Below are 18,412 nucleotides of genomic sequence, written 5' to 3' on the forward strand. Positions count from 1 at the left end.
TTTATCTGTGTCTGCATTTCCTGGGATTCACTTGTACAGCCAGTGCAACACTTCTGCCAAAGTATTAAGTTCATATGTTAACTCTTGCTGATCCTATTCTCAATGCCGGTGTAAGGGGAGATAAATTGAAAGATTAGTCCTGCACCACAAGGAACCAGATTGAGTGTCAAAAACTGGATCGGTCGTTGGGGGTCTCAGTGCATTCTTCATTTGTCCAAAGGAAACTAAAGCTTGACACATTCAGTCAGCCCGTTAAAGTCGTCATTCTGTAAATGTGTCAGACCTTTTTCGCCGTGGCGTTGCCTCATCGCATTGTCTCATGGTCTCACTCTGAGTGCTTCTCTTTTTGAACTCCACAAGGGTGTCACCAGTCTCTTCAGACTCACTGGAGGGTGTGGGTGACTTGAGTTCCAGGGAAGCTTTGAATAACATAGAGAGGAGAGGAATAAAAGGAATAAGCCCCACAAGTCCCCAGTCATTCAGCAGAAAAGAGGAGACGCAGGAATAACCATGCCTGAGCCAGTCCCTGAAGGTATGCTCATACTTTATTTTAACAGCTTTAGGGTAATTAGTATGGAGACTTAGTTTTAATTCCAGTCCTGATCCTTGAATTCAGATAACCTGGTTTGGTTTAGTGCATACTGGATTAAAGTATACTTGAATCAAGTATTAAAGGATGTTGCAGAATTGTATGCATCGTGTGAAATGTTTAAAAGCAAAAACAGTGACGACATGTGAGGCCATGTTTAGAAATATAAATCACATTTTCATGAATCAGATAAGAGTTGCAGAGCTGGTATATGCCAATTTTTATGATGACAGGACAAACGTGAATAGGAGTAAGGGCTTTAGCTGCTAATGCTCATAACACGTGTGAAAGTAAATAAGCCTCACAGGGTTTAAACTAACAATTTAAACTTCGGCTGACCCTCAGCTGTAAAACTACGTGATCAAGTACAGACACTGATAAGTCATTTATTTTTCTCCCCTTTTTGAGATAAAATTGAATGTAAAAAGATCTTAAAACAGAATAAAAAAAACGATTTTCCAACATTGTTGACTTAAATTTGTGATGACTCAGCACCACTAAAATTGCAGTTGCCATGGAGATTTTTAACCATTTGCAAATCTTGTTCGTCCCTGCTTATTAAGAATATTTTAGAGGCCATAAATAATCACATCGCCAGCTGCTGTTACATCATCAGGGTCCTTACATCAGGGCAGAGTGTCATCTGACCTGACTACACAGCAATGATGTAGATGCTGCACTTATTTAGCTAACTGCAGCTTAAATGTTGGCCAACTAACATTATAGTTACTGACTTCATGGTATAAATTATCCATATCTTGAATCAACTTAATTTGAAAAAAGTATCACTTATCTGAAATTTTTATTCCAAAAAACATAACCACAGTGATTTTTATTTGTGAAAAACAGACCTAGTTAGATTCTGGGTCAGTATCTGCACAACTAGCAGCTCTGTTATTGGAAAATGAAAGCAAAGCTTCAAAGACCCCCACTAATGCAAACAGGGCGTGCCGCACATCCATATGGTGTTTTTATGCCCTGAACGACATCAAGAGGGATTTAAGCCGTGAACACTAAGGCTGGTGATTTATTCAACTGTAGACTCACAAGGCCAATCTCAAAAGGACTGAAGAGAGCATTACTCTATACTATACTTGATACATGATTCCCTAATAATAATGATAATAATAATAATAATAAAAATAAAAAGAATCGTCATCATCATCATAATAATAACCATAACTGCCGCAGCACCTTGACCTTTAGAATGATACTAAATGATGAATACACCTAAAAAATAAGAATAAATAATACAAACATAAATTGAATTATCCATTGTATTCATAATGACAAATAATTTATGAAGTTATTAAATATATACTTGGGGGTGTTAGAATTTCAGTACAATAAAAAAATTTATTTTTCTCTTTTTAAAGGTTTTCCTGTGAATTCTTTCATATGCCAGGCAATAAAATAAAACTAAAAACCTACTGAGCCTTTTTCAGCAGCGTAAGACTTGAACTCATTATAATTCGCAGCCAATAGCAGCTTTTAAACACAGTGACACATTATTAACTACATGATAACGCAGTTAAGACACTGTTTTAAAGACTTGTCTCAGTTTAAAAACACAAAACAAGACATAATATGATTCATTTAGTTTTTCTCATGACCTTAGATAAGTTTGTAGGCGTTGAAGAAGTGATTGAGTATGAGGGTGAGCTAAGCCTCCTACTGCAGCGCTCTCTGCTGCAGCCCATCTGTCTGAAGTGGAGTCCAGCAGACAACCCAACGTCCACACATGCCATCAACAGGTGTCACACCTCACTGACCAACATGTTGGTCCTCCGCTTCAACCATTTACCTATCATGTCTCGTAAATTAACTGCTCTTTGAAGCTCAAAGCCAACAGATGATGCAGGAGTTCAGTCACCACTCAGTTTGCATGAATTACAATATGTTGAAAGGTTTTATGTAATATGTCATATGCAATATGTGATATGTAAAAATTGCCACCAACTTCAGTATTCATTTCAGATTGAAATACAAATGATCCACAACAGCTGCGTGTGTCCTTTTAGGGAGTCTGGCAACATGATCAGCATAAAGTAAAATTCTACACATTTTCCGATGATAAAAATTAATTTCTCTTTGCACAGAAAGTTGAGGGGAAATATTATCTGTGCTGCTTCAATTAATAGCAGCCAGATCCCGCCCCTCAGCGAGCGGCTAAAAATACTCTGCAATAAGCACTGACCTTTTACACTTCACCCCACCCCGGCGTATCAGGTTGTGCTTTACCATTTTTGCACAACCACCGGAGATAAATCATTATGTAATCTATCACTTTTAACCAGAAAGTTCCGTCTTGGTCAGCAGACCCGACGCTCCATCCTGAATTTGGCAGCGCTGCTTTGCAGTCAATCAAATTTGTCACCGTTTTGTAGTCTGAGGTTGGAAGCGATGATGTGATGCATGATCATAATTCCTTTCATCACTGTGTCCTAACGAAACACTATAAGAGCAAATTGAACCATAACTGCTCCTTTGAAGCTTTTTCCAGAGCAGTTCATCTTTGTCAGAATACAAAAACCTTGAAGTAAAATGATGACATGAATAATTCTCTTGTTGCCATACTCCATTTTTATCACAGGGGTGGGGGTGGGGGTGTATGCATCTGTATAGTATGCTGTGTGTGTGAATGAGGGTACGGGGAGTTGGGGGGTCAAGGGGGATTGTTTCTTTTTTCTTTTTAATGTAAAGCACTTTGTGTTGCATTTTGCATGAAAGGTGCTATATAAATAAATAAAGTTTAAAGTTTAAATAACGTCTTTAAATCCCTCGCAAAACCAAGACCCATCACAAACTGATTAAAACACCTACACCTACTTTAAGTTTTATATTTTGTTATACTTCAGATTGTGATTTCAAAGTAGGGACAAGGACTGGGGTTTTACAAACTACATTTTTTCTGTAACAAATATTTGAAGCCAGAATCCAGGAGGCAAAACAGTGGTGACATTCCTCCGCGGGCTCACCTCATGCCACACCTTCTCAGACTGAAGACAATGGGAACCTCCCACTGCAGACGATTGAACCGAATATTACTCTTTACAAAGAGTTCACCCAGGAAACTGGCCAAATTAAGACAAATCCTCTTCACAATCTTTGTTGGCCTTCAAACCTAAAAGATGATGAGGGACTTAAATGATTAGGATTAGAATCCACTGTGGGTTGAAACCAGGTTATGCTTTCCAATGCAAAGTCAGCAAAGAAGCCACAGCATATTAAATATGATGTGTAGCTACAACTCTCTGCCAACTGTGCTGTAAATAACTATGGAGATGATGCTCATTTTATTTCTATGTTCAAAATTTGCGTTTTTATTTTATCAATCTGTCATCTGAAAGGCCTGCAAAAGTCTCAACTTTAAAGGCGTTTAACATCAAAAACCTGGTGCATTCTGTCACTCAGATATCATCGTAAATGATCAGTTGGTCTAGTTGAAATTGCAAGTTGTTAGAGTCTGGAAACGTAATATCTAACTTTATAACCGAGTCATTAAACACACAGTAAATCTGTTGGATGTAAGCAAACAGCAGGGTGAAGGCTTGCAGCAGCATTACGAGCCAGTTAAAGTGAATGAAAATTATCAAACTCGTAACAATTTCAGAGACAATACCAATACAAGGATTTGTGGCATATTAATTACTCTGCAGGATGAAAACATTAATAGCTTTAACCTGTCATATCTTAACGTATCTTGGACTTGCACAGCTCTGTCAATAACAATCATAGACAAAGTGAATTACTCAAAAAGTGGGGAAAATGTATTGAAAAGTTAATGACTTTACCCAATCACAAACTTGTTGAAGATTATCAACATTTTCACTCCTTCTGGATCAATTTAGCAGATGCTCATGTAGATTTACGCTCAGCTTAGATGGTCCAGTCCTCTCACAGAGCATATGAAGTATCCACACCTTGTTCTAAGAAGAATTCCAGTTAATAAAAGTGTTGGATTATTTTCTGAGTTGGACAAAGAAAGCAACCTACCGTCTGACCTTTTACTGTTGTTGCAGTGAATTTAAAGAAATTCAGCTGTTTGCAAAAAAGCCACGCGTGATAACAATCAGCAGTCTTTTACTCAAGGATTAGACACAATCGGGCATTAATATTTTGTCACGATAAAGTGGACACACAGCACCTGTTTTGGCCAGAAATGTATGACAATCCTCAAGTGATTGGTAAAGGACACGGGGTCATCTTAGCCTGACTATTCAAGGAAACTGTGTGCAGCTTTGGAGAACGTGGCAAGAGTTAAGGGTAGGTCATAAGACACCATCCCTGACTTTTACCAGCTCCTTCGCTGACCCCCGCAGAGACACTTGGGGATATTATATGCCTCTATTTCAGTTGAGAATTTTCTTTTACCAGAATTAGTCGTCAACAATGACACGCACGGCACTTATTTTAAAAAATAAAACGGCATCCTCTGAAGTCCTCACTTCATGTCTACTAGATATTAGTTTCAAGGGTCGTTGCCAGATGTTTTTGGAGCTTAGTGGTAAATTTAAAGGGCTATCATATGACCTGGCGGGTATGAAGATTGCCAACTACTGTATGTAGGAGTTATGGTTTCAAATTAGCTGCTTCGCTGTGACATCAGATAGTGTGTGATCGAAACCTCACTAAAAAAACAAACCGTTTTATAAAAAGCCACAGGGTAAAGATTTCAGACAAACATCAAATTAAATGTTCACAATTAGGTGAAAGAAAACACAAGAAAGTAATACCGTATTTTCTGGACTATAAGCTGCTACTTTTTTCCTAGGTTTTGAACCATGCGGCTTATACAAAGGTGCAGCTTTTCTGTGGATTTTTCTTCCCCCGCTAGGGGGAGTGCTAACCGGAATTAGAATAAAAACTAAGACAAAATAAATGCAAAGAAGAATACGCTACTTCTTCTTTAGCAGATAGAAGTAGGTAGAAGCAGATTTCAAACAGATAAATAGATAAATAAATACAGGTTATTTTCTCTTGGTTCTGTCCAGTTTTAATCAGCAAAGTTGCTGCCGTGTTAAAAGACACTGTTAGGAAATGATCTATTTAGGTACAAACATGTACATCATTTACACTTCAAAATCGTTCTGTACATGTAATAAATATCTGAGGCTTGCATATCTTTTTTTTTTAAATTAAAGTAGGTGCAGCTTATATACAGGTGCGGCTTGTATATCTTTTTTTTATTGTTTTTTTAAAAATGGAGCGGGTGTGGCTTATATACAGGTGCGGCTTATAGTCCAGAAAATACGGTAGTCCAACATTTATCACACCTTTTGAGATAAAGATGAACAGTAAAGCATTTATTTGTGCATGTGTGTGGCTACTGTTAATATGCCGTGAAGTTACTGATCATTTTCTTCTCTCTGTGCTCCTCAGCTAAACCAGAGGGGGAAGGTAAGGCTTCACTGCATTTTCATACGGACTTCTTATTTGCCTCACATTATCGCTCAGTGACATGACATGACTCACGTTTTCACTTTCCACCCGTGTATTATGTGAACCAACCACGGGTTTCGGCTTCTAACAGGGAGTAATCAGCAAACACAACATTTTTATTTATTCATAAACGTTCTGTTAGGCGAGCATCTTCATTCAAATCATGTTTGCCGTCATGCAACTGTAAACTCTGTTTTGCCTGTAGTTATACCTTCAGGGATTTCACTGAAAATGTATTCTGCTGCACATTACATCATTAGTCATTAGTGAAACTGTTTACTTAGTCTTTCACCAGCCATATTTGACTTTGACCATGTGACAAAGGTTTGTAAATGATGTGCTGTACCGTAAAGAAATTACATTTTCTTAGTATTAGTTTTCCAATGGGGCTGCTGTAGTATTGCCTTTTAATTGCTAATTTCTAACAAAAATCCACACATTTTATCCCCAGAGGATTCAGCTGGAGAGGGTGAGGGATGAATTTCCTTTGCTTCATATTTTTTCCTAATTCTTTGTGACTTTGATTGATTGATTTGCTGCATTTACACAATGTTCATTTGTAATGTGGAGTGGTTTTAAATTTGCATTTGAAATAATCAATCAAGGTAATAATCTCAGTAATACAGAACAAATGGTTTTGGTATGGATAATCAGCTGAGCAATAACTGAGTGTATAAGATAGGCCTGCAAGTCAATCACAATGTGAGACAACATGACGCCAGTGGAGGAAACCATATAATTATTTTTCCAATAATATATGGCAGCTATGCTTTTCTAAGGGGGCCTGCGGCATGTATCACTAGTTAAATAGCTTAAACTACTTACTACTATTGTATTTCGTTCTACACATCAGCAATGGGATGTGTGAGTGTGTTATTTACATGTATGCAATATGTAACAGTGCATATATGGATAACAGCACAGAAATGGCCATTTCTTTTCACTGTATTGTTGTGTAATCTTGTTTCCATATGTAAAAAAAAAAAAAAAAATCACAGAATTCATTGTTGTTTTATTTATTTTTTTAACATGTTTACTCTTGAATTGTTAAGGAATTATTCCTACATATGAGGAGAACAAGATATGTAATCTGTGTGGACTTTAATGTACGACAACTAGGTACAAATGGATGTGTTGTCCACATCCATGAGCTGTGTTTCTCTTTTGGATGATATTTTGACTGTGGTCATGTAACCAGTGAGAAAAATACTTTATCTTTTAGCTGGCTTGTTTCCCTGTGTATTGTTCCCCAGCAATATTCCTGATTTTAACACTTTTTTAAGTTGTTCTCAATGCATGAAACCACAATCACTGTTATTTGCCCAACTGAATCAGAAGATTATGGCGAGCATCTCTTAATGTCAAGCAATATAAGAACCTCTCTACTGACATTCCTCCCAGTGTCTTCGCTTCTTTTACAATATTGTGAATAGTTAATATGCACATTAGGATTCTAAGCTAATTTCCATTCATTTTCCTTAGATGCACACCCAGCAGAAGGAGGTAAGGCAATATCCTGGGAATTAATATAGATGAATGCAAAGGCTTCACCTACCGTGTTCTAATTTAATATATGTGTCCGTGTTTTCCATTTAATGTATGCCCATTAGACAGCATACATGTATTGCAGTGTGTGAAATGAAAATGTTTGTTTTTTCGCTTTATTTTGGGGGTTTTAGGTGGCCCGAGATAACATTTATAACCATTTGACTGTATGTACTATAGTGATCAAAATAAACGATTATTAATTCACAGGCAGATATACTTACCAAAGTAGTGGTTTAGGCAGTGACTATAAAAGGATGATTCATTTCTGAATCAATACTATGTTGTTTTTCTTTACTGGACTAATGAAGTATATCTGTATCCTGTGTTTCAAACTGCAACTTTTTTTTCTGTTTGTCAACTTAAAGTGGTTGTACTTGTCTATATACTTATTGACGTATGCATGCAATTACACTCAACAAATTAAAGAAAACAAATCTGCTCTTGCAAAGGGGGTTTAATTCAGAGATTTTTCCTAAAATGTTGTGGTGAGCGCTTGCTTTTGTTTGAGCTGTGTTTGTAGGTCACTGTAACATCTTTCTGACTGTGAGCATGTAAGCAGTGAGAAATATATTATATCTTTAAGCTGACTAGTTTCCCTGTGATGTTGTTCCCCAGCAATATTCCCAATTTTAACACTTTTTTACGCTGTTCTCAATGCATGAAACCATTTAGCAACCATTTTTATTTGCCCAACTGAATCAATGCCAGAAGATTATGGCGAGCATCTCTTAATGTCAAGCAATATAAGAACCTCTCTACTGACATTCCTCCCAGCGTCTTCGCCTCTTATGAAATTTTGTGAATAATATGCACATTAGGATTCTAAGCTAATTTCCATTCATTTTCCTTAGATGCACACCCAGCAGAAGGAGGTAAGGCAATATCCTGGGAATGAATATAGATGAATGCACAGGCTTCACCTACCGTGTTCTAATTTAATGTATGTGTCCGTGTTTTCCATTTAATGTATGCCCATTAGGCAGCATACATGTATCGCAGTGTGTGAAATGAAAATGTTTGTTTTTTCGTTTTATTATGGGGGTTTTAGGTGGCATAAGATACCATTCATAACCATTCGACTGTACTGTATGTACTATAGTGATAAAAATAAATGTATTATTAAATCACAGGCAGACATACTTGCCAAGGTAATGGTTTAGACAGTGACAATACTGCTATAAAAGGATGATTCATTTCTGAATCAATACTATGTTGTTTTTCTTTACTGGACTAATGAAGTAAATCTGTATCTTGTATTTCAAACTGCAACTTTCTTTTTCTGTTTGTTAACTTAAAGTGGTTGTACTTGTCTATATACTTATTGACGTATGCATGCAATTACACTCAACAAATTAAAGCTGCAAGCAGCGATGAACGGGCCCTCGCACTCATGGCCACCGCCCCCCATAGGCATATCAGAAACGACACCACCCATGACTTCCTATGTCAAACCATTCAAAAGATATAGCAGAAAAAAGGGACAACCAATCAAAAGAAGGGGCGGGGCTAATTCAGGCCAATGAAGGCCAAGGACTCCATACAGAATCTGATGACACCACCCACGACTCTCTATGTCAAACCATTCAAAAGTTATAGCAGAAAATCGGGACAACCAATCAGAAGAAGGGGCGGGGCTAATTAAGGCCAAAAAAGCTCAAGGACTCATTACAGATTCCCATGACACCACCCACGACTCTCTATGTCAAACCATTCAAAAGTTACAGCAGAAAATCGGGACAACCAATCAGAAGAAGGGGCGGGGCTAATTAAGGCCAAAAAAGCTCAAGGACTCATTACAGATTCCCATGACACCACCCACGACTCTCTATGTCAAAACAGTCAAATGTTATAGCAGGAAATAGGGACAACCAATCAAAAGAAGGGGCGGGGCTAATTCAGGCCAATGAAGGTCAAGGAGTCCATACATAGTCTGATGACACCACCCACGACTCTCTATGTCAAACCATTCAAAAATTATAGCAGAAAATCGGACAACCAATCAGAAGAAGGGGCGGGGTTAATTTTCACCAATTATGGTAAAGGACTCAATACCGAGTCCCATGACACCACCCACGACTCTTTATGTCAAACCATTCAAAAGTTATGGCAGAGAATAGTATTCTAGGGGGCGCTGTTGAGCCGTTAGGCCACGATCATTAATGCAAACCATGAAATATCAAATGTATCGCCAGGCCTGGCTTGCATGCAAAATTTGGTGACTATCAAATATGGACCAATCAGATGAAGGGGGGGCGGGCCTTTTGGCGTCTAGCGTCGCCACGGTAACGCTTTTGAAAGAGAAAAGTAATGCGTGGTGTCGCAGGATGGAGACGCACATTTTGATGTATAACACACCTGGGTGCACGTTACGGTTCGGGCTGAATTAACTGCCGAAGGAATGGCATAAATTTCGCCAAAATGACACGATTAATTCAAAATGGACGACATCCTGTTCGGTTTCGGCCATGGCTCCAGGAGACTTTTCTTTAAGTTGTGCCATGATACAGGTGTGTAGCGATTTTCGTGCATGTACGTCAAACCGTATTGTGGGGCTTGAGGCCCAATGTTTTCCGGGGGGTGCTGTTGAGCCATTTTGCCACGCCCATTAATGTAAACCATGAAATATCAAATTTATCGCCAGGCCTGGCTTGCATGCCAAATTTGGTGCCTTTTGGGGAACTAACAAATATGGACCAATCAGATGAAGGGGGGGTGCGCTTGTTGGCATCTAGCGTCGCCAAGGTAACACTTTTGAAAGAGAAAAGTAATGCGTGGTGTCGCAGGATGGAGACGCACATTTTGATGTATAACACATCTGGGTTCACGATACGGTTCGGGCTGAATTAACTCTCGAAGGAATGGCATATATTGCTCCAAAATTACGCGATTAATTCAGAATGTTCAAAATGGCCGACTTCCTGTTCGGTTTCGGCCATGGCGCCAAGAGACTTTTCTTTAAGTTGCGACATGATACAGGTGTGTACCGATTTTCGTTCATGTAAGTCAAACCGTATTATGGGCCTTGAGGCACAAAGTTTTTTCGGTCTGAACCAATCAGATGAAGGGTGGGCGCGCTTTTTGGCGTCTAGCGTCGCCACGGTAACGCTTTTGAAAGAGAAAAGTAATGCGTGTTGTCGCAGGATGGAGACGCACATTTTGATGTATAACACACTTGGGTGCACGTTACGGTTCGGGCCGTATTAACTGCCGAAGGAATGGCATAAATTGCGCCAAAGTGACACGATTAATTCAAAATGGCCGACATCCTGTTCGGTTTCGGCCATGTCGCCAAGAGACTTTTCTTTAAGTTGTGTACTGATACAGGTGTGTAGCGATTTTCGTGCATGTACGTCAAACCGTATTGTGGGGCTTGAGGCACAAAGTTTTCCGGGGGGCGCTGTTGAGCCATTTTGCCACGCCCATTAATGTAAACCATTAAATATCAAATTTTTCGCCAGGCCTGACTTGCATGCAAAATTTGGTGACTTTTTGGGGACGTTTAGGGGGGCAAAAAGGCCCTCCTTTCGTCAGAAGAAAGAAAGAAAAAAAATTCCTACAGATACAATAGGGCCTTCGCACTGAAGGTGCTCGGGCCCTAATTAAAGAAAACAAATCTGCTCTTGCAAAGGGGGTTTAATTCAGAGATTTTTCCTAAAATGTTGTGGTGAGCGCTTGCTTTTGTTTGAGCTGTGTTTGTAGGTCACTGTAACATCTTTCTGACTGTGGGCATGTAAGCAGTGAGAAATATACTATATCTTTAAGCTGACTAGTTTCCCTGTGATGTTGTTCCCCAGCAATATTCCCAAATTTTAACACTCGTTTACGCTGTTCTCAATGCATGAAACCATTTAGCAATCATTTTTATTTGCCCAACTGAATCAATGCCAGAAGATTATGGCGAGCATCTCTTAATGTCAAGCAATATAAGAACCTCTCTACTGACATTACTCCCAGCGTCTTCGCTTCTTATGAAATATTGTGAATAGTTAATATGCACATTAGGATTCTAAGCTAATTTCCATTCATTTTCCTTAGATGCACACCCAGCAGAAGGAGGTAAGGCAATATCCTGGGAATGAATATAGATGAATGCAAAGGCTTCACCTACCGTGTTCTAACTTAATATATGTGTCCGTGTTTTCCATTTAATGTATGCCCATTAGGCAGCATACATGTATCGCAGTGTGTGAAATGAAAATGTTTGTTTTTTCGTTTTATTTTGGGGGTTTTAGGTGGCCTAAGATAACATTTATAATCATTTGACTGTACGGTATGTACTATGGTAATCAAAATAAACGATCATTAATTCACAGGCAGATCTACTTACCAAAGTAGTGGTTTAGACAGTGACTATAAAGGGATGATTCATTTCTGAATCAATACTATGTTGTTTTTCTTTACTGGACTAAAGCTGTATAGCTGTGTCCTGTGTTTCAAACTGCAACCTTTTTTTCTGTTTGTTAACTTTTTAACTAGAAAACAAATCTGCTCTTGCAAAGGGGGTTTAATTCAGAGATTTTTCATAAAATGTTGTGCTGAGCGCTTGCTTTTGTTTGAGCTGTGTTTGTAGGTCACTGTAACATCTTTCTGTTTAACAAGCAAGCGTTTGCTTCATAGCTGCTTTTTTCAGTTTCATTTGCTTCCCTTATTTGCAGCAGGTTCAGAAGCTGACGAGGATGGTAAGAAACCAGCGAGATTTCAGTTAAAACATTTTCTTTTGCTCCTCAAAATTTACAATTCTAATGGCATTAATATTTCATAGTGACTTTGACATTTGGTCTATTATTGTTTGATATTATTTTGATTACTTCAGCGTGGATTGATCTCAAGCTTTTTTATTTCCTTCTACAAGTTTTGACAATGATGTTTACCAAACTTGAAAGTTCAATGAAAGGTTTCATCAGTCTGACATTTTTTGTTTTTCTTTCCTTCTTTGAGACCTAATAGCTATTATTTTATGACTGAAAATGAACCAATTTGTCTAAAAAGCTGAAAAAAACAAAGCAAGTTGTAGGAAAAATGCAAGAAGGGTCTTGTCAGAACATTAAAAAGAACCAGCAAACATTGTGAAGGCTAAGTTTATAGAGTCAGACGAACTGCTGGTCTGTAAAGAGGCCAGCCCAATCAGAGATTACCGTTGCAATGGATGGGGTCTCCATGGTCTAAAACATTGTTAGGATGGGTTGCATTACACCCATATGAATGCCAGGACCCAATGTTCCCTATCATCGGTCAGAACATTACAACTTCTCCTCATGCATATATTCCTCCCACGGCATCCTTCTGTCATCTCTCAGCCAGTAAAATGATGCAACCCCTGTCCATTGCTTCCCCATCAACTTGCTCACAAGACCATTGTAAAGCAGTTTTGCTGTTAGACAAGCGTTAGTATGGCCGACTGACTTTTCTGCTATTACGCAGTCCTGTAAATGGCGAGTGATGACACCCTGGCTGGTGTGACACTTTCTTGTCATCGGCTGGTCAGCAGTTTGCGCCACACCTCTTCTGTGGGTTTATAGCACATCGCCCAGCCTTCAGCTCGTATGTGTCTCAATGGGACACTATATCTGTCACCAGTTCCTTGGTTATCTTTGTATTTGGTTTTAGTCCAAGCTCTAACCTCATCTTCTAGCAAACTCTGTGTATCGTCCCTCTCGATAGATGCCACAAAGCTGATTTTAATGTTCACTGAATGTAAAAGAAAAAAAAAACAAATCCTCCTTGGAGCCAGCAGCTTAATGCAACCAAACACCAACCAGCTGCAGCGTACAACCTACCCCATCCATAGATGGGTTTATGGAGAAAAAAACCCAGTAGCTAAGCATGCGATGCCATCCTTGTCATATTCACTTCTCATGTGTCCGGCAGTCTGACCTTGACACACGATGCCAGACACCTCACAACCAAATGATGCAGTTTATGCTCTTTCAGCGATTCAGAATGTATTTCTCCGTGTGGTGAGCCCTGCCCTTCCTATCTGTGACCTATGAAAGCAGTGCTTTTTTTACTTTTGTCCCTCGGGCAATTTCAACAATGACAGAGGAACCGCAGCTGTGGTTCAAGCACAACACTGGCAGCTGTTACTGTTAACATATCAATTGCCGTCTGATTTGATCACACTTTTTATGTTCATTTCCCCAGTTTGACATCATGCTGTACAAGGATTAGCAATGATATGGTTAAGCTGTGAAGTCAACCAAGAACTCTTAAAAGTCATTACCTTCCCAGTAAGCAATCTAAGCAGGTTTTAATATAGTATATTATAGTATAATATCATCATGTCTCGTCAGCTCAAAGGTTCTGAGACAGTCTAACTAAGCTCCAAATGCCTAATAAAATGATGTTGTTGCACCACAGCTCAGGTTTTTACACACAAAATCCAAGGACCGCTCTTGTCATTAGTGAGCCGTGCCTGTCTGCCAAGTCTTTCGGGGATAAGGAGGAGATGAGCATCTGCTCTCTTGGATGGAAAGATGTTGTGGAAGTGCTAGGGCTTCAGGGAACTGAAGGCTGATAATTCCTTGTGGAGCCTTTAGATGTGTGTGAAATGTCTTGTACTTGCCATGTCTACAGGAGTAACAGATACTTGACTCTCCAAGCTCGGACACTTGAGTGAGCTTAGCAAGACTAGGTAGCAGCAACCGAGAAGTTAATAATCTCTTCTGTAGTGCACATTATCACATTTAGAGAAGTCATTGGTTTAGATACATAGAATGAGGCATTAGGGCATGACCAAGATCACCAGACCAAAGTGTTTCTACTTTTGGCTGTTAGTTGAGACGGAGGCGGTTGTCTTGGTATGCACAGGAAAAGTGAGAAGCCACAGTCCCCTCATGGCGTGCTGCTTTGTGTCCTCGCATCAAGACGGCAGTGTGGGGGATGTTGACTGCTGAGGTGAAACATCCCTGTAATATGGGCTTGCCAAGCGAACAGAGAGTCACAGCAGCTAAAATTAGGTCATTAAATGTTAAGTTTAGTTTCTGCCGGGGATGTCAGCTCTGTAAAATGCAGAATGGGTCAAGTGATGCAGGTGGAACTACAGCTTTTTCTAGTCTGTTTATCTTTTCTCAGCAACTATGAGTGGACATTTCATCACCCCCGTTGCCTCCCAATAATGTCCCTCACTGAATCCAGACTCAGCTAGCTCCTCCTCCTTTAACAAGAATTTTTATCAGGGGAGATACAAGGTGCAACCTACTCAGCTGCCTATGAGCCAGACAGGGATCATTGTTATCTAGGTCAAATATTGCAGAAAGAATAGGGGAAGGTTTTACTAAGTTCAAACACTTTTTTTTTTCTTTTGGGGGCGGGGGGGTGGCTGGTTACTGGGACACCTTTTGGCTGTTGCCATCAGTCTTCTTGTCTCTAAGCAGCAACTTTGAATCCAGAAGTGCTACAAGCTGCCAGTTCTAAAAAAAGAGATGCAACCCCAACCACCCTGTCATAATCTGTTATAAATTACAGCCCAGTATTTCCTGGTTAGGTTTTGAGGAAAGGCTCTGTAGATGTTTGAAACATGACGTTGTGGCTCACATGTCATATGTGACCAACATGAGGCAGCAAATCATTGACCGGTGGCATTGCCCACTGGTCGTTATGACGTACATTTTGTTGGATGACAACACCACAGGAGATGAAATTTTATAAACTGATGGAATGTTATCAAGCCATAAAGTTATATCAAAGATCCTCTATACACAAGATAGCGCATTGCCGTTACTGCCAATGGTATGAAATGGTATACACTGCCGGTCTCTTAAGTGGGCGTGGCCGCCCCTCTCCCCACATCGTTTTGGAACATACAACACTAGATACAGTACAACTTTCTTCCAAAAATACTTAAATAATAAAAATAACAGTATTATTAAGCAAAGAAGCAAGTTTTATTTTAGTTTTAAACTTCATTTTATCCGATGGGAAAACGATGAGAGCCAAATCTCGCGAGAGTGTGTTGCTCAGACAGAGACACGTCTCAAACAAAGTTAATTTTTCTCCTAATCTGTCGGTCTGAAAATTGCCATTTTGGTATCAGAATGTTCAGAAGGTTTGTGGCTTTTGACAAATGGGTCCCATATTTACTTAGGTTACTATGGGGCGAAGGAATTGGTAATAATCTGTGCTCACGTTCACTTTTCCCATAGGACTCAATAGACTCAGGACCTACTTCCGGTCTCCTAAAGGGGCGTGGCAGTCACGTGACACAGATACAGGAACTCGAACGTTAGTGGGCTGTCTCGTTTATAGAACGTCTCTGGTTATATGTAGTAAATGGAACTTTGAGCATAAAAGCCATACCCATCAATATCAGATGTGCATAATGTCCTCAGTCCCTTCCATTGTTTCCACCTCAGTTCTAGCTCTAAAAATCTAATATGTTAAATAACATACACAGTAGTGTCAAAACAAAGTTGACACTGATGGAGATCTGATAAATGTCCTTCAGGAATAGTTCCGGTTACTTTGTATAAAGTATAACTTTCCTTCATGCGCAGTACATATCAGCTTTTGGTTCTATTTCTGATGTTTATGATTTGTTTGATCCCCTGTCCTGACTCCAGAGTGGGTATTGCACTACACTGAGTTTGCCTTCAGCGAATTGATAGAGTTCAATTTCTGTGTGGGAAGTGCTTATCATACCAAGGCTGTTTACAGCCACACTCTCAGGGATATAGTGTGAAGGGGGATTATCGTCACTTGGGCAACTACTGTCTGTTTTGGTGAGCTTAATTGCTACTGAATTGCCTGCCAATCTCCAAAAAAGACACACACACGCACCCTCTGTCATTGAAATTTGTTTTGGGTTTCTTTTTGGCATCCAAGATGTATCAAGACTTCGGTGTCAGTGTCAGACCAAAAAAACAACAAAAAAAAACCCCAACAATTATTCTTTCAGGGTCACAGGAATCTTCTGGAGCCTACCCCAGCAAAAGGGCAGGGTACACCCTGGACAGGTCAACAGTCTATAAAAGAGCCAATCGCTTGCGTCTATGGACAATTTAGATTCTACTAGTTACCTCAAGAATGTGTTTCTGGACTCAAGAAGGAAACCAGAGCACGTGAAGAAAATCCACTCTAGCGTTCCGAGAACATGCAAACTTAAAACAGCAAGCCCCTAGCTGGTAGTTAAACCACAAACCTTCTAACTGTCATGCAGCAGTCCTAACCACCCTGCTGCCAGAGATACAGACGTGTGCTACTGGGTCAAATAACTGAACCTATTGTTACTTGTACCCTAAAGAAAGAGATCAGTCCAAAAGAAGTTATCAAGATCATTTCAAATCATTTAACTGATTTTTGTTGATTACACCTAATCAACACATTTGACCAGTTTCTGTGTTCACTGATACATGACCTCACCATTATAAATAAAACTGCATTCAACTGTATTTTATTCTACAGAATAATAATGTAGTTGTTTGATTTTTCCGACCTGAGAATCAGTTCATCCATGTAATGAATTGACAGCCCTGTCATATCAGTTTAATCTACTTACCTTATTTAACTTTTAGTACAGTATAACTTGATATCGTTATACTTCCAAGTGTTAATGTTTGCTTTTCCTCGTCAAAGCAACACTGCATTTCAGGGTAATGGAGACTTGAATCTAAATCCACTGTGGAAAATGTGACATTTGCTGCATGATAATATGATGAAATGCAGACGCATGCGTCCAGTGTGTGTCTCAAATATCATACTTAACCTATATGTCATGTTTCCAAGCAGCTGTCTTTGTATCTTTCTTATTTGTGCAGCAGGTGTAGGCTCGACAGTGACCGATCAATACACGGAATCAGTTTATCAGGCCCAAGTATTCTCACTGTATCAGAAGCGTTAACAATATATTCGAATGCCGACTTTTATAGACTTGAAAATTGAATGCTTGATCATGTACCGGGGTCAGAAAGGCACTGAAGTGAGGAGGTCAATGGGTGCAGGAAGATTTATAGTTAGCACAGTGGCTGCTCATTAACACATTCTGGACCCTCTAATAGGTAAAGATCTGCTGCAGCGATTGTATGTCACAAGCACTTTTCCCAGTCTATATATGTGCTTTATCTGCTGCGACTGATTGAGGCAATTCTAGCTGTTGCTTTATTAGAAATAAATCAGTAAAGCAGTTAATGTTCCAAACTACAATATTGAAAAATTGTTTAGTAATCTTAGTAAAATAATTTACCACTTTCTATAATTTACAAATTGTAAAATAAATTGTTGCAAGCATTATTTGTCATCATGCTAATGTCATGTTTGCAGAAAAATGTGACATGTTTGTTAGGGGACTCCGGGACTAGCTCACTATGCTGGGTAATGCTGAACATGACATGAGGGACAACAAAATGTTGCAGTGACACAGCTGCTTTTCTTATATTACTGATGCAGTTGTGACCAAATGTTTTAGCGTACTTTGGTTAATCTGCACAAAAAATATACTGCATCCTTGTGTTGGCTTTTGTAGTCCTTTTGAAACAAATACTTAGGATTTTTCATCTAGTGGTCTTCACAGTCTAGTGCAGCGGTCGGCAACCCAAAATGTTGAAAGAGCCATATTGGACCAAAAACACAAAAAACAATGATGTCTGGAGCCGCAAAAAATGAAAAGTCTTGTATAAGCCTTAGAATGAAGGCAACACATGCTACATGTATCTATATTAGTTAGAACTGGGGGAAGATTTTTTTTTTCATTATGCACTTCGAGAAAAAACTTTGTCGAGAAAATCGTTGAGAAAAAAGTCGAAATGTCAAGAAAAAAGTCGAAATATCGAGGAAATAGTCAAAATTTTGTGTAAAGATTCGAAATGTTGAGAAAAAAGTCAAAATGTTGAGAAAAAAGTC

The 18,412-nt window shown here is 39.2% G+C and overlaps 1 protein-coding gene across 10 annotated transcripts in view; it reads left to right on the forward strand.

Annotated features, from left to right (window-relative positions):
• The first annotated feature begins 362 nt into the window (after window positions 1-362).
• mybpc2b (myosin binding protein Cb) overlaps window positions 363-18,412 on the forward strand; it is a 31,486-nt gene continuing 13,436 nt past the window's right edge. Inside the window, exons 1-7 of one of the 10 annotated variants that reach the window (XM_061709095.1) lie at window positions 363-532; window positions 5,972-5,989; window positions 6,483-6,500; window positions 7,514-7,534; window positions 8,431-8,451; window positions 11,615-11,635; window positions 12,235-12,258. In XM_061709095.1, the coding sequence (XP_061565079.1) occupies window positions 511-532; window positions 5,972-5,989; window positions 6,483-6,500; window positions 7,514-7,534; window positions 8,431-8,451; window positions 11,615-11,635; window positions 12,235-12,258 (145 nt within the window). In that variant the 5' untranslated portion in view covers window positions 363-510. The remainder of the gene's footprint in view (window positions 533-5,971; window positions 5,990-6,482; window positions 6,501-7,513; window positions 7,535-8,430; window positions 8,452-11,614; window positions 11,636-12,234; window positions 12,259-18,412) is intronic. The other 9 variants (XM_061709100.1, XM_061709099.1, XM_061709098.1 and 6 more) reach the window with 9 other exon arrangements.

Source organism: Cololabis saira, chromosome 19, assembly GCF_033807715.1.
Source record: "Cololabis saira isolate AMF1-May2022 chromosome 19, fColSai1.1, whole genome shotgun sequence".
Lineage (NCBI taxonomy): Eukaryota > Metazoa > Chordata > Actinopteri > Beloniformes > Belonidae > Cololabis > Cololabis saira.